Here is a 16,679-nt window from a genome sequence, read left to right as displayed (position 1 = left end):
AATTAATTGTACAAGCGTTATGTAATCGTATTCCATAAGGCTGTGGCACCTTCCTGCCACTGTACACCAGTGATGGGGGTTGTGATCCCAGTCTTACAAAACTGATAACAATAAAAACCTGGAAATTTCACGAAACAAAAGATGATTTTCTATATTTTCCATGAAGGGGACACCAGAACTAAAATACCCCGAATAGGTCAGGTGCTTGAATCTTCAGATCATAGAGTAATGTAACATAGAGCAGCCTAACAACACATAAAACATGCCTCAACAAAACCTAACACATAACTTAACACAAGGTAACATAACATTTTTATTATATTCCATAACTGACCACACAAAAGTTATATAGCTTTATGTTAAACTATTACATTTATGCAGTTTGAGCTATTGGCATTGTAAATGACAATGCCCTTTATTTATGTTTATTTATGTTTTGGTTTTCAAAACATAAATAAAAGGCATTGTCATTTACAATGCCAATTGCTTAAACCCGCGTAAATGCGAGACCTATTGCATTGCAAATGCTTGTTTTTTTTTTTTTTACTCACCACGCTATTCCAGTTTGGCATGGTGAGCAAACAAACTATGGATTTAGGCCCAGATCTCTGACTAGGGGTGAGAAATTGACATTATTCAGCATTCCGTCCATCAATTGCTCTTTTTGCATGCATCACCTCAAGTGGGACGGGGGTGCCCAGACGTGAGCCCCGTGCTCGCCATGCCATTAGATTCAAGCTATACTGGCGGATGAGGGGTGATACCCTGAAACCAGTCTTAGGATGCTTGTTTCCGGTCTAGGGAGGACCTGGCAGTTCGGAATGGACTGTTCCCATAGTGAGTAGGGTCAAGACTTTGCCCATGGCTAGGTCCAAATGAGGGTGGCGTGGAGAGCAAACAAACTATGAATTTAGGCCCAGATCTCTGACTGGGGGTGAGTGTTTGACATTGTTCAACATTCCGTCCTTTAATAGTTCTTGTTGAATTTGTTACCATGAGTGGGACGTAGATACCCAGACGTGAGTCCCGTGCTCACTATGCCACTGGATTTAAGCTTTCCTGACTGATGAGGGGTGATAACCTGTAACCGGTCCTAGGATGCCCCGTTCTGGTCCAGGGAGAACCTGGCCTGGCAGTTTGGGCTGGACTGTTCTCATAGGGATCAGGGTCAAGACTGATTTGCCTATGGGTTGGTCCAAACTGGGGTGGCGTGGTGAACAAAAAAAGATGGATGTAGGCCCAGAGTGCCATTGTTCTGCATTCTGTAACCGGTCCTAGGATGCCCCGTTCTGGTCCAGGGAGAACCTGGCCTGGCAGTTCTGGCTGGACTGTTCTCATAGGGATCAGGGTCAAGACTGATTTGCCTATGGGTTGGTCCAAACTGGGGTGGCGTGGTGAACAAAAAAAGATGGATGTAGGCCCAGAGTGCCATTGTTCTGCATTCCGTCCATCAATTGTTCTTTTTCCATTATTCTTTGGCCAAGTTATTCCCCCACCTGTACTAGTCTGTGGTATTAGACGCTACAGCAGGTGCAGGTAGTATAAGGAGGAATAAAAAGACAAAAGTAGGGGTAGTTGTCAAAAATCCCCCTCAAATAAATTAATTGAAAAAATAGGGTTATCTGGACGACTGGGTGGCCTTATAATGGAAAATAAAAGAGAGAGAGTACCACAAAATGGAGCCAGGCTGTAGAATATATAAATATATATATCCAGTTCGTAGCCCGCCTACTTAATCCAATCCTAGGGTGCCATGCTACTGTTTGCCCACAACATAAAGAAGTAAAACAGAAGAACCACTCTTTAATAATAATTATTTAAAAAATAAAAATGCATTGGCAAGGCCAATAGGTCTGGCATTGGCCTCCTCCTTTTTACTTTATAAATGCTTGTTTTGTCATGGTTTTTGCAAAATGTTTTTGCGGGGGTGCTGGTGGGCCCGCATCAATCAAATAAAACACATACATGTGAGAAAAAAAAAAGAAATTGGCTACAACTAAAAATATTTTATCTCAAAAAGCACACATTGCCACAGTAGTCCCTGGCACTGAAGGTAGCTACTTTATATGTAGAAATGCTTCTTGAGAAAGGTCAGAATGCCAAAACTCACAGTGAAGTCACCAATGGCTTAAATAGGTTGAATCATTGCCCCATATTGAAAACCCGTTAAGTAAATATTTTACATAGAATTTTAGTAAAATCCAAAGTACTTGCCTCACGCCACACATAGGCAGAACCAGTAGGCCTTGCCTTTATCGAGCTGGTGTTTAGCTGTTGGCTTGCCAATGTTCGTCTGAAAACTATTGTTTCAAATATGTAAAAGAAAAAACATTTCAATATAATGGAGGAAAAGCAGACCCATAGCTTTAAAACGGTACATTGATTTCAGTGTTTTCAATCTTTATAAAAGGCATGGTTTAGTTTTCAAATACTTTTTACTCAGGAAACTGAACTAAATGTAAAAACTAAGGAAGTGACCGAATTTAAAGGGAAATATTTACCAAGGACTTATTTACTTTTCAAAGGATTCAATCAGTCGCTTGTCCGAAGTAGCCCAGGGAGAAGAGCTATGTCCCTCCACGACAAGTGTCATGAATACCTTCTGCCTCAGAAGCCAGCTGTGTGAGATCAGCAGATGGCTCTACCCCCCCCACCCTCCACTTCCCATCCACCCAGCACCATCAGAGCCTTTCTTGTGTGCTAAAGCTTATGTTTTCATGCAATAGGTCTAATACAGGAGATAAAGCCACAAATAACCAGTAGAGTCTGCTCTTTAGCCATAACTCAGCGAAAAATATCCTTGTTGCTGTACTTTTACAGACCAACTATGAGAGGTGAGGAGCAACACATATGAGGGCTTAAGCAGCGCTCAAGAGGGAACTAGAAAACACATGTACTCTTGTGGAGTGTTGAATGAAAAAGAATAAAGAGTACACAATGGTGAACAGTGGAAGGATACAAGCCATGCAGTCAAAAGAATCATACGAAGGCTATGCTTCAAGGGAGGGACAAGCACAAGAAGAGGAAGGCAAGCCATTCAATAAGAAGCAAGCAAATAAGTGACAAACCAATGGAAAGCAGTGGGCAGGCTTTAAGGCTACTGTATTCTCAAAATAGGTCCTTACAGCCAGACAGCTTGTGCTGGCTGGTAGGAGAGACCATATAAATATACATGGAGGGAGGGCCAGAGACAAAGCCAAAAGGCAGAGTATTCCTAGCAATACTGACACAAAGTGTGCATCGGTGAATGTCCTGTGGTAAAAACTCCAAGACCCAGATTGGGCAAGACAGAATATTCTGAGACATCAATGTGACTTATTCCAAACTAGAGTGTTAATTTGCTTCCTACCTCTAGACAGGCTTCATGTAACCAACTGCTTTTTGCATTGGATAACAAGCATTACAGAGTTCTTGCTGCACATTCCCATTTCATGTTCGTTTCTGAGACATTTTTTCAGAAATATTTTCTTAAAAGTTTTGCTTACACTGGTCATTCACCTTTGAAATATTGACCTACAAAAGCCCTTGCTTTTACAGGTCGGGAGCAGAAATATGATGAAGGAATTGCATTGCTGCGGAATGCGCTGGGAATTCAAAGTAATTGTGTCCTTCATCGGATTCTAGGGGACTTCCTTGTGGCTGTCAGCGAATATCAGGAAGCCATGGATCAATACAGCATTGCTCTGAGGTGAAAACCATTGATTGTGTGTGTATGTCACTGGCATTTCTATATGAAAAGTTTGTTCCTATGATTAACTCAAGACATCAACATCTGTTTCAGCATCAACTGTGTGAGTATTTCTGTTTTTGTATCTATACTGTTCATAAAAGGTTTGTCATTGGACATCACTTAGAATAGATGCCTCCAGAATATCGTAGCCAGTAGCTTCCCTGACTTACCCCAAATGTGTGAATCTCGATAAGTAATGTTATATGGGCACTAATGTGTCTTAGGTTTTTATACTGAGACTTGAACTGTGTTGCTGATTGCATCGGATCAACTGGGCAGTAGATGTGTGTCTTGATTTTCTTTTCTGGTGACATTATACGAAAAACTTGTTAAAGACAGTAGTAATGCTTTTTATCATTGCGTATTGGTATCACTAGTTTGAAACTAATCTAGCTGTAGTACAGAAGCAAGACTAGGTAATGTTGGATATCAGAGGCTTCACATTTTTCACCTCAAACTCACCTCAATATTGTCTTTTTGCACTTCTCTAATAAGCAATCTAATTTATTCTAAACCTATGAAGTTGAGGCTGACAGAAAGCAAACATGTAAGGAAGTTAAAGATAAAACTAGGCATAGACTCCATTACATATTCTGTTACTTAGTCATGTCGTATTTTTCAAATTTATATGTATGGCTCCTTCACTGAGCGTGCAGCCTAGACTTATTAAAAAGATGTGTGTATTTTCTTGTTTCATTATGTATTTGTGTGTTTGTCTATCTTGAGCTGTGTGTGTTTTTGAAGCATGTACTGCCAATTCCAGTGTGATGTGTGAAAGACAGTTGTGTTATATATATATATATATACACACACAAAAAAAGAAGCAGAGAACTATGGGTAGTTCTCAAGTTTAGGTGGAAAGCAGCTCCAGTATAGAGCACTCAACACCAGCGACACTCTTAAGTTTGTTCTCCACAAATGTCTGCTTTTCTATCAAAGTCTTTAAGCGTAGGAAGGGAATATATATATATATATATATATATATATATATATATATATATATATATATATATATATATATATATATATATATATATATTGAAAGAAGGGTGAATTAATTACATAATCTACTTCTGTAATCTGTTCTGGTAAAGTAATTTCTGTAAACTGGAGTAGGTTAAAGTAGTCAAAGTAATCTCTAGTAACTGGTAAAGTAAGTCGACTAATCATCAGTAATCCAATGCAGGGTAGATCATTATTTTCTTTTATATAATGTTGAGTAAGTAGTTCCATTTAGTCAGTTGCAACACATTGTCCATGGGTGCAAATATGGTACACTTATCTTTTTGAATGAAGATTGATGTTTCCTCCCTGTGATTGTTTGATTAGTAAGTTATCTACAGAGAAGTAAAGTGATACATTTTTTTTATTAAATATTTTATAGAATATTTACATTTACATTCCATATGCATTGCATTAGTGTTAGACCCTCGTCTTTATAACAGATTCTCAATATTCCCAGAGGTATCCGATTTTCTTCCCCAACCTATGTCCACTGTCTTTCTGAAAAAGATAGGCCCTTACCAGTAGGAGCCCTTACACAATGCCTCTAAGCTATTATAATTCAACATTGCTCCTCACTTCACCAGGGTCCAAAATGTCTAATGAGTAGTTGCCTTGCCTTATCAATTTGCTTACTTTGCTGGTGCAGAACATAAGTGATCTCCTCACACGCTAGCATCTGTCAGATTTTATGTACTTATTTTTTCAGTGACAGTATGTCCGGTCTTTTCGAGTTGGCTGCAGTAGGTTGTCTGGGTGCCCCAGCAGATGATGCATCGTAGGTCTATGACATTTACTCCTACATCCCAGTTGCATGGCGCTTAAGTCTACTCATGTGGTGCTCGGATCCCACTCCAGTAATAGCTAGAATTTCTTTCCAAATGTATGTAAATACAGTCCCACTAAAAGTCTGAGTTTTTTTCCTCTCATGTACCACGCCTCGAACACCTGTTATAAGTTTTGTTATCTATCAGTTTGAAACAAACTGCACTTGGATATTAGCAGAATATGAGTTTATAAATTGCTTCCCTGTATGTGACACACTTTAGCCCTTGGGTATTTTCCTCAAATGTCTCCCCTATTTATTTACTTTGCCTAGTTTTCTTGATACAGCCATTTTATGCTGATTCCCAAGTAACATATTTTTGTCAAGAAAAAAAATCCACAAAATTGTTATTTGTATAAATAGTGGTCATTGTTAAAATAATGTCCATATTGTTTGCCATAAGATGTGTTAACCTATTTTTTCAGACTTTCATCATGGCCTACAAACTTTTAAAACTATTGTCACCTGCTGAGTCAGAAGTTAGGAGAGATTAAATGAACTAAGCTTTTGTTGGCTTGAAAACAATACTGTATTTTTACACTTCTCTAATATGCAAACTAATTTATTCTAAACCAGTATAGTTGAGATTTATAAATGAGGCTGACAGAAATCAAACAAGTAAGAAAGTTAAAGATAAAACTAGGCATAGACTCTATTACATATTCTATTACTTAGTGATATCGTATTTTTCAAATTTATATGTATGGCTCCTTCACTGAGTGCAGCCTAGACTTATGACAAAGATGTGTGTATTTTCTTGTCTCTCATTATGTATTTGTGTGTTTGTCTATCTTGAACTGTGTGTGTGTGTTTTTGAAGCTTGTACTGCCAATTCCAGTGTGATGTGGGAAAGACATTTCTGTTCTATATATTGCAGGCTGAATTAATTAACATAATCTACTTCTGTAATCTGTTCTGGTAAAGCAATTGCTGTAAACTAGAGTAGGTTAAAGTAGTCAAAGTAATGTCAAGTTAAGTAACTGGTAAAGTAAGTCGACTAATCAGCTGTAATCAAATACAGAGTAGGTCATTATTTTCTTTTATATAATGTTGAGTAAGTAGTTCCATTTTGTAATCCAGTGAAGGCAACTTAATTGGAGTACTGTCCTTCCATACTTTAATGAGGTATTTGGCAATGAGAGTATTTACATTCTGTGATTTAGAGCGTTCTAAAGAAGGACAAAACAAAGTAATATTTTGAAATCCAGTAAAGGTTGCAGTAATTCAGCTAATCTTATTGGGCAATTCAGAAGGCAAGTAATTTCCTGTAATCTAAGTATTCTGAATAATTTCTTCTGTTCTCTAATGCGGTGTCACAGTCCTGATAATTTACTGTAATCCAAGTGTCAAGCAAGTGCTATAATTCATGTATTCTAATGCGGTCTAAAGCAACTGAAATATTCCTTTTCCCTTATCTAATGTTACTTAAAGTAAAGGAGTTGGAGGAATCTACTTCTGTGATCTAATGCAAGATAAACTAATCATAGTAATATGCTGTTCTCTAATGCAAGGTAGAGTATTTGGGTTAAGCTTCCTCCTTAATTCTAATGCAGAAGAAAACAATGAATAAGATCTTCTATTATCCTCTGTAAATCAATGTAATTATAATTAGCTCATTGTGTAATCAAATGCAGAGTAAAGCAAGCATAGAAAATGTGTTCTGTAGTCCTCCCAAAATGGCAAAGTATTCTGAGTATTTTGCATCTGTGAGGTAATGCATATTACTAGGTGTTTCCAAAAATGTCACTTAATTTCTCTGTAACAACTATAATCCGGAAATCACTAGTTAATTTACTAGTGAGGCAATCCAAACTAGATTGTGTATTTTACCACAAGTGCACATGATAGCCAGAAATAGTGTGTATGTTTAAAAAAAGCTATATATATTGGATGCGATTGGAGAGAAACAAAATTTAGGAAGATTTTCCTGTGTTTTTTTATTTTGGCTGAATATATTTACATAGTTGTTTATTTCTAAGACCATAAAGTTATTGCAAGTCTTCAAAGACAAAATTGGACTATGATAAGTTGGCCTACAAATTATTACTGTGTGTAAGCCAAATATAAGATATCAGCTACACTAAAAAAGAACAGGGTATTATTAATATGAGAGACTAACCTATGCATTGAATCCCAAATGCCACACTTGTTGCTCCAAACATGAATTCACATTAGAAGAGATTTTAATTTATCATGTTTGAAACAATTGTGATGACTGAATTTTAACAAATTAGTTATGCTGAGATTTCCCTTTAGAAATAATTAACAGGAGATTGTCATTCTTTGATCATAATGCACGTTATATACAATAATTAGTTGACATTAATAGGTATTGATCTCTGTCTGGATGTAATTTGGCCAACAGATATTCCACAACTGGTGCTTTTTCATTATTAGTAATTTGGTCCATAGATATTCCACAACTGGTGCTTTTTCATTAGTATTTGCAATGGGTTCTATAACATTAGTTTTTAAATGTAATTGATACCCTGAGTAGTCCCTGAAATGTTTTGCTTATTTTTTTAATTTCTTTTCCCATCCACAACATGCATTGTAGTTTCAGCGCTCAATGTGGTAATAGTGATAAAGGCAACATTGGTAATAACTCTGACAGAGAAATTGAGACTTCAAAATGGAGTGATGCCATAAAAGGTATTTCTTGTCATCAGTATTGATTCAAAGTAAAGGGCAAAAGGTGTTGGAGGTAATAATCCTGACAAGCCTCTCTCAGCAATTGGATTCTCATATAGAGCAGTCATTGCGTATATGAATGGAGCATAACATTTATGGTGTTCAGGTGTTTGCTGTAGAAAATAACATCTTATTCTTTGGGATTTTCTGTGTCAAGGAGGATAATTGCTAAAGCAATCCTATGAGTATTTGTGATCTATAGCATTGTAATCATCAAGTTATTAAAAACAGTAGTGTAGAAACCTACAACAAATCCATACTGCTTTAAGACCAGTGAGAGCAGGACTGAGTTAATACTGTTCGCCAATATTTTTGGATAGTTCTTTCCATCCACAGTTAATAATGAAAGTGGATTGTGTGGACTACATTTTATTTATATAAATTAAAAAGGGCTCCATTAGCCCACCACTCTCTTTGCTATTAATATTGCATTCTGGGCCACAATCAAAAGGATGAAAGCATACAAAATCTAGATTTATTTGCAAAACGCTTGATATTCCAGCCTTAATGCTGGTGTTGTGAAACTGAAACAGATCAATAGTTTGACAAAGCTATCCAGGCTAAAATATGTCTAGTTTTAGGATTCCCTCGTTTGACTTAAAACCATGATCCCATGGAGCAGATATATTACATGCAGCTTCCAAAATTGTATTGAAATCCTCACCATAGACTATTGAGCCACAAAAAGCAGATGAAACCCTTATAAGGAACACTCAAAATGTAATTATTAATATGGCATTGGGTGATGATTCATTGGCTGATGGAGCTGGCTACATGTCCTGGGACACTAATCATACTATTAAAAATCAAAACCAGAGCCTCTGTTGTATTTTTTGTGGTGAGAACAAAGCAATCTGCATAATCATCTGTATTCTGGTGCAGGGCAAGGTTACTTGTGTTCTCTTCTTTAATGTAAATGCATGCAAAACAATTTAACATGTCTGTTATTTACTGCACGGTGAACTAATTAGTGGTAATCTCCTTCTGCAGTCCTATGCTGTTTCTATTTACCCATATTGTACCTGCTTTGTGAACATCTTAAATGGTGCATGCATTTCTCCATGGATAAGTAAAGCTTGCCCTAATGTCCATACGTTGTAAAAGCTACACTACTGCAAAGTATGCAGTATCTGGAATGTTGAGGAGAGCCTTATTCACTGACAGTAGTGCAAACAAGTGGATAGGGTTTTCATGTTGGGAGGAAAAACAAAACATTAACACATTTTAGAACCTTTGGAAGACTAAGCATATGATAGAATGAAACTAACTGGGCATTTCAACTTGTGTTCACAAAGGCACCTTGATACCAAAGAGGTGAGTGGAAACCTATTCTTTCTGGTTTGATAATGTGGTGATCTTGGATTGGATGTGGAGGGCAATTACCATGTCTGTTAGATCCGCCAATTTCCCTCTCCTGTTAGCTTTTGGTAACCACATTTAATCAATCTGAATGATTGATAGCTTGTTACTCTACAGTTTATTGTGCTCCAAGTGAAAGCGTACCAATGTATGACCACTTGCCTCAGCAGAAATTTGTCTCTGGAGCAATTTTCTCTGCTTGTTATTGAACACAAACTTTGGTAACTTTGACTTCTAGGGTTGTCGGTGGCAGTAGAATGAATGGCATGGTTTCATAATCACATAAAAGACTTCATTAGTATGTCTTTATTACTCTTCACACACTTATAAAGCTTCTTCTGTCTGCTTGTTTTAGCTTGGATCCCAACGACCAGAAGTCTTTGGATGGAATGCAGAAAATGGAAAAGGAAGAAAGTCCCACAGATGCAACTCAAGAGGAAGACGTTGATGATATGGAAGGAAGCGGGGAAGAAGGGGATCTGGAAGGGAGCGACAGCGAAGCAGCTCAGTGGGCGGATCAAGAACAGTGGTTCGGCATGCAGTGAAAATTTTAACCATGGCGTAGGCTGCCTCAGGAAAACTTCACCCTTTTGGGCTTTGATGTGTGGCTGCACCCCTTTCTGTGGACTGTGAAGCTTGTGTTTGGGCAGTTTGGACTAACTTTTTGAACAAACCTTTGTTGCATCTAACAGCAGTGCAATCCCAGAGTGTGTTTACTTTGAAATTGCTTCTGTGCTGCACGGTATGTCATTAATCGTCACCGTGCTAGCATTTATTCTCTTCCTTCCTGCTTTATCAGGAAGCATCGTTTTCCCTGTTACAAGATACTAGGGTAATTAGAAAGATTTTATGTTGCGTTACTAGAGCAAAATGCTCATTCAACGTACAAGTAAGGTATGTATGCAAGATTGAGGACTGAGTGAATAGGTTGCTGTCTGTTGGTCACCAAGTATTTTGGACAAGCTGTATACTTCTATGTCTCATCTTCCCTTTCTACCAATTAATTTGATTTTTATCCTCGGTATACAGAGGAAACTGAGAGCACTGTAGGAAAGACAAACTTGGCAGCTTGGGCGCTTGATTGACACTACTAACACACTAGGCTTACTTCATGCAAATCTGCTTGGTTATCTTTAGATCAGTTTCTTTTCTCCACTTAGTGCCAATGGGGATTCTTTGTATAGTGTATGTCCTCCCCCAAATAGTTATTCCTTGTGTCTCTTGCTGCTTCTGTTTTTCTCTTGCCTATCAGCTTTGTTCACTCTTTCTTGAGATCCCATGTATGATGCAATCCACTGGACTAAAGGAGTGCCAGCTCTGTGGCTTCCAGTTTTCAAACGTTGATGCACACTGGTTTGCTTGCTGTGTTTGGAACCTCTCCAACTTCGGGCTAGCCGTTGTCTCAGCTGCTAGTATAGCTCTGCTCGCCACTCTTAACTAAGGTTATGTCTGCAACATCAGGCTCACCTGACCACCCTCACTTCTTTTATGCAGTTGCCTGATATTCAGCAAGGTCATCCCTCAGTTGATCCTTCAGGCTTACCACTCCCTGGCCACCAGTGATTTGCCCGACGTGTAGCAGGTCCCCAAGCTTGAACCATCTAAGTTTTTTCTGTGGCTAGACAAAGGCACCCATCTCTTCCCTTGAGGCTACTGGATCCTGACGATTCAGATGAGGAGGACATCTGTCGCTTGATAGCATATTTTTTGTACCACAGTAGGTTTGGGGCTAAAATGCAGAGTTTGTCCATTTAAGAAGGGAGTCTTGGCTTCTTTGCATAAGCCATCAGTTCTCTCACTATTCAGGAAGAGATTTTCCTGTCCCAAGAACATTTTCTGTTGAACGCTTATGTTTTTAAATGCGATAGCCAAGAAGTGTGCTAATTTAGAGTTTTCTTAAATGGGAGGGGGAGTAGTGGCATGTCTATCCCCTCTCCCATTCCCCATGCAATTTAGAGATGCGAAAGCACTTGGCAAGGCACGAAGGTGCCTTCTAGACCCATTTCAGTGGCACATTTTTGGAGAGGCTTGGAAACTGTAAGAAGACGTTCATATGCACCTACTAAGCTCTACTCATGACCGTAGAACTACAGCTGCCCCACTCCCGGGTGTAAGCGTACGTGGACTGTTGTGGATGTTTTCCTGATTTTTACATCAGAAGCTTAGCAGAAGGTTTCAGCCCTCTCTTTCGATGAAGGGACATTTCCTCATCTATATCCATATATATTCTTCAAATATCTCATTAGTCTGGAGAAAGAGTAGTAGAAATAGGAGTGTTGCCACTGTGAGTGACCCGTACCTTTCAGTTCAACTCCAGTCAAAGTAGAAATGAACAGCTGTGAAGAAGCCTCCTCGCTCTTAGCCCAAGAAGAAAACAAGGCAGCAGTTCTGAATAGTTGTCTTGAGTTTTAAATTAATTTGTATGACAAATGCTACTGCATTGTAGACATTTTGGCATGAGCCAACGTTGTGGTGTTGGGTGGAAGAGAGCCTGTGGGCGGGGTTCCAGGGTTGCCTCTATCCGGGTGAATATTTTCACATGTATGTGCACTTTTAGTTCTGATAGGTTCATCACCTACCAGGAACGACCTTGAGCTGGAGTTTAAAAGTTAATGTGGTAACACAGTTATATATAACTGATATTGAAAGGGTGTACATCTGTACGCAATGAAAAAGTGGGCTATGCAAAAACTGAATTCAGGATTTTGTGCATGTAGTGCTACTAACACAACCATTCAATTCATGTGACTATTTCTGCTATGCCTGGTTTGTTGGACTGTTGCATCGTGCCAAATCTGCTGACCCAGGACCACAGACATACACACTCTAACAATGTATACAAAAAATCCAAATTAAGTTCAAAGTGTATGTGTAAATTGCTCTTCTTTTGATGTAAAACAATGAACTCTCAGAGATGTATGTTTTGAAACTGTGAAAGGTAATGTAGAACGGCTCAAATGTATATTAGTACCTTCATTTTATACTTCAAAACTGTTTGTATGATACTAAGCGCTATAAAAGTATTTGTTTTGTATCCAGTTGTCTTTTTATTCTATCACGCTTGTATCTCTTTAGCCATTTACGCTTGCAAATTTCTTGATGAAGAAATCGTGAGGCCTTTAAAATTGGACACGTTTTAAATCATAATACTTTTAGTCTGAAGGACGCAAAAATGCTTAAGTAGCTTCAAACATTATTTGTACATATGCAGTGTCTTCACTCACCAGTTTGGTTCAGGTACCAAACTGAATTCTTTTTTTCAGTTTTTTAAAAATGTATTTCAAACTCGCTGGCGGTGGTCAACAGTTTGAACAGGTGCAGCACCACGGCTGTGATTGCACACAGCCTGATGCACGCTTGTGCAAAATCTTTAAGAAGAGGATGACATTTGTCTGCTGGTTTAAAGCATAGTTACATAGGCTGTAGCGAGGCTGTTCCAAATAACAATTACCTACTAGGTTACTGGAATTTCTCAATATGTGGAAAAACAAAGCATCAATAAAGCAAGCATTTACAATGCAATAGGTCTCGCATTTACGCGAGTTTGAGCTATTCACATTGCAAATAACAATGGCTTTTATTTGTGTTTTCGGTTTTAAAACATAAATAAAAGGCATCATCATTTACACTGCCAATAGCTTAAACTCGCGTAAATGCGAGACCTATTGCATTGCAAATGCTTGTTTAATAAGGAAATGTATCTCTAATAACTTGTCCACACCTATTCCCTCTCATAAACAAGTGCATGGAACAGATTCACCTCAAAAGTTATTACTGAGGTTGATGTCAGCTAGCAAACTGCACGCTCTAATACCAGCGCACAACAAAAATGAGACGTCATCGATGTGCGCATTTGCGCTTTTGGCTCAACGGATGGAGGCTTTCTTGAACCACAGACAGTAATGTCTCCAGTAGGAAAACCACAAAATCACTCAACAGCATAACACACTGTTATAAGCAGGGCCACTGGAATTATGTGATTGTGCGGCCACTGCTCTTTTCCGCATAATTATAGATCTGACACATTTGCCACACATCTCATCATTTGCTGCATAATCTGTAGATTTCAACAAACAAAAATGTTGTTTCTCGCGCAAATTGTTCAAAAGTTAATAACAGCGAAGCAACATGTTTTGCGCGCAATGGAAAGCTTTTTGCAAAGGTTGACTGGTTACATTTTGGTTGCTTATTGCTGCATTTGGGTTCTAAACTGGTACTCATGAGGTGCAACCAAAGCCCAGACGAGTCTTAAGAAGTGTGTAAAGGACAAAATAATAAAGTCATAGTATCACAAAATCTTACACATTAAGCCGCATCATGTGCCTTTTTACCGCATAATTTACTCAGCCATACCACATAATTTCAGGTGCTCTGGTTATAAATCAACTTCAGCCTGCCCCTGCAGCCGTACGTAATAACTAAGGGAGGTTGAATGAACGTTTAAATCACGCCTCTCTGAAAGCCCCAATTACAACTCCGACTGCACTTTGTACGATTAAGAGGAGCTCCGAAAATAGCGATAACTCGCTTAACTCCTCACACCGCCAAGCGCAACCATCCTTGGCAGGTGGCTGGAAATCCACCTCACGCCAATAACCGCATAATCACTGCCGTTAGCATGCTCTGCGGGAACACGGCTTGAATGCTAAGACAACTCATGGGTTAACTGACAATCTTTTTTTTGCATAGCGCTACGTGCCGCACTTCAGCTGTTTTAGGAACTATGAATAACACAAAGAAACTGTAACCCAATTTAAACCACTCGTAAGGACGGAAGGCTGAGTAGAGTTTCAACTCATGACCTTCAGGGTACTGCATTTTACAGACGGAGGCCTCCTGCACACTTTGTAGTGTGGAGTCTGGCACTTTCACCACGGGCGCGCCAGCCCTCTCTGCAGCTGCGGCCTTGGTGCGCTCCCACGCCTGGGTTTGTCTGCTGGGAGCTGCGCAGGGTGGGGGGTTTCCTGAATGGATTTTTTTTTTTCATGTTATTTTATTATTATTAGGGGGAGTGACATATATACAAACTTCTATTTCCCTTCCGCCATAGCTCTGCTTTGATATACCGTCACTGAGAAGGACATGTGCTGATCTCAAGCAAAACGATATCCCCCCCCCCCCCTCCTACCCGCCGTACGCCCTGGGCGGACCTGACTGGAGGAGGTGCGGCGCCGGACAGTTGATACACGCTCGGCCGCCGATCGGGCGGCGACAGAAGGAGAGGAATGTTGCTTCCCCCTACTGTTTCTGTGCCACTTTGCCATAGAGGGAGCCCACACAAACTACTGGGTCGGCGGACTGGGCCTGTGACTGGCGGCCTGGTGTGCGGTGGGCCCTACGGCAAGTCAGACGGTGGCAGAAGGGTTGCGCAACCCAATCATACGCGCCCCCGCCCCCGCCCCACGCTGGTCTGCGCCGGTGTGCCGGGACTGGACAGCCACTGCAGGGATCCTGGGCCAGACACGAGGCCCCCCTCCTAGGAGGTGACTGCAAGTCAGGAGCTGGGGTGAGCCTGGGAATGGACTGTCGCACTTCCTGGCAGCCACTAAAGAGGTGAGGAGCCTGGGCCCTTGCTTGATCCTGGGGAGTGGGGGATCTGGTCGTCAGTCGGGCGGCAGGGAGTTTTCCCTCCCCTTCTTCCCCACGTGCCCCCCCCCCTCCCCCATCCTTGTGCCACACTCCCGGCCCCAGCAATCCCCCGCCTGCCCCGCGTATCTCCCCCACCCAAGACGCCATGACGTATTTGCTTGGCATTTCCTGCCGGCCTCACCTGCCAAAAGGTTTCTTGTCTTTATGGGGCCATGTGTTTGGCCCCATAAAGATAAGAAACCTTTTGCGACCAACGCAAAGCAAGCAAGTCCGTCCAAATGGGACGGCTCGAAAAGCCAAGCAAATACGTCACTGACACCTCTTTTCCAATGGCTGGTCACCGTTTAGCATAAACGGTGATGCCAGCCAATGGAAAAGAGGGGCGGGGCTTAATGCCCCTTACAGAAAATACCTGTTAACACTAAATCTCGTCAGCGAGACTGCGCATGCGCGCAGCTACGCCAGGCGAGACCTAAACCGGTCTCGGAGTGACTGTAGCAGAATTTTCAGGGTGGTGACATGGAATAACAACCAAGGGGCATATGTATGAAATAGATGTTTTGTGAGTCCTTAATAGCGATTTTTTTGCGAATCGCTATTATGGACTCGCAAAATGCTATGTATGTAGGAATCGCAATAATTTGCGATTCCTTAAATGCATTAGCAAAATAGGGAATCGCATATTCTGCGATTCCCTATTTTACGAGGGCCGTTTGGGATGATACATCCCAAAAGGCTTTTTCCCGTTCACAAATTGGCCGATTCTGAGAATCTGGCCATTTGCGAACGGGATAAGGGCTTGATACATATGCCCCCAAGTGAGAATGGTGTAAGAACTCGCATATTCATTCACACATCCACCTATGCATTTCCTTCAGTGAGGTGATCACCTGTTCCAGACATCAGTCTGTAACATACCTACATATCACTCATTTCTTAACCATTTATGTTCTGTGAGCAATAGGTTTGTACCTACGTGTGCGGATACTACCCTACCTGCACCTGCCCTCTGCAGAAGGGATGCTTGCACTGTTTCTGCCCAAGATGTAGGTGATTCCACTGCTGTTGCCCCATGTTGTTATTTAAAAAAAAAAAAATGTGAATGTTCTTGCATAACATGCCCAGGCCAGTAAGAAGGTTTTATTGGACCCTGTGCAAAACTAGTTGTGAGGCCCTGACCCAGAGACCCTGGTTTCAATCACAGCTTCACAGCTCAAACAAACTATTACTTTTCTTACCTCTTATTCCTTTTCAGCGATCACCACATTTGATCCTACTTGAAATAATTTTGTTCAGGATGTGGACTGTAGAAAATCCTCTGGTATATGGTTTAATAAACCATAATATTGCTCCATCTATGACGACAGTAAAGGCCTTGTATAGGATGCATAAGAAATCAGACTTGCCTCTTGGGTTACGAATACATTTTTCATCAGGGCGGAAGAGGGAAATAATGTGGTATCCATCCAGGCTATTACTTTT

General features: G+C 40.3%; 1 protein-coding gene across 2 annotated transcripts in view; it reads left to right on the top strand.

Annotated features, from left to right (window-relative positions):
- ANAPC7 (anaphase promoting complex subunit 7) overlaps positions 1 to 12,642 on the top strand; it is a 216,532-nt gene extending 203,890 nt beyond the window's left edge. For both annotated transcript variants that reach the window (XM_085636462.1, XM_085636461.1), the window contains exons 10-11: positions 3,538 to 3,688; positions 9,964 to 12,642. In XM_085636462.1, the coding sequence (XP_085492588.1) occupies positions 3,538 to 3,688; positions 9,964 to 10,153 (341 nt within the window). In that variant the 3' untranslated portion in view covers positions 10,154 to 12,642. The remainder of the gene's footprint in view (positions 1 to 3,537; positions 3,689 to 9,963) is intronic.
- The last annotated feature ends 4,037 nt before the right edge of the window (positions 12,643 to 16,679 follow it).

The sequence above is a fragment of the Triturus cristatus genome, chromosome 11, assembly GCF_964204655.1.
Source record: "Triturus cristatus chromosome 11, aTriCri1.1, whole genome shotgun sequence".
NCBI lineage: Eukaryota > Metazoa > Chordata > Amphibia > Caudata > Salamandridae > Triturus > Triturus cristatus.
Note: the sequence above shows the minus strand (reverse complement) of the source record. Positions and strands in the feature narration are given on the sequence as shown.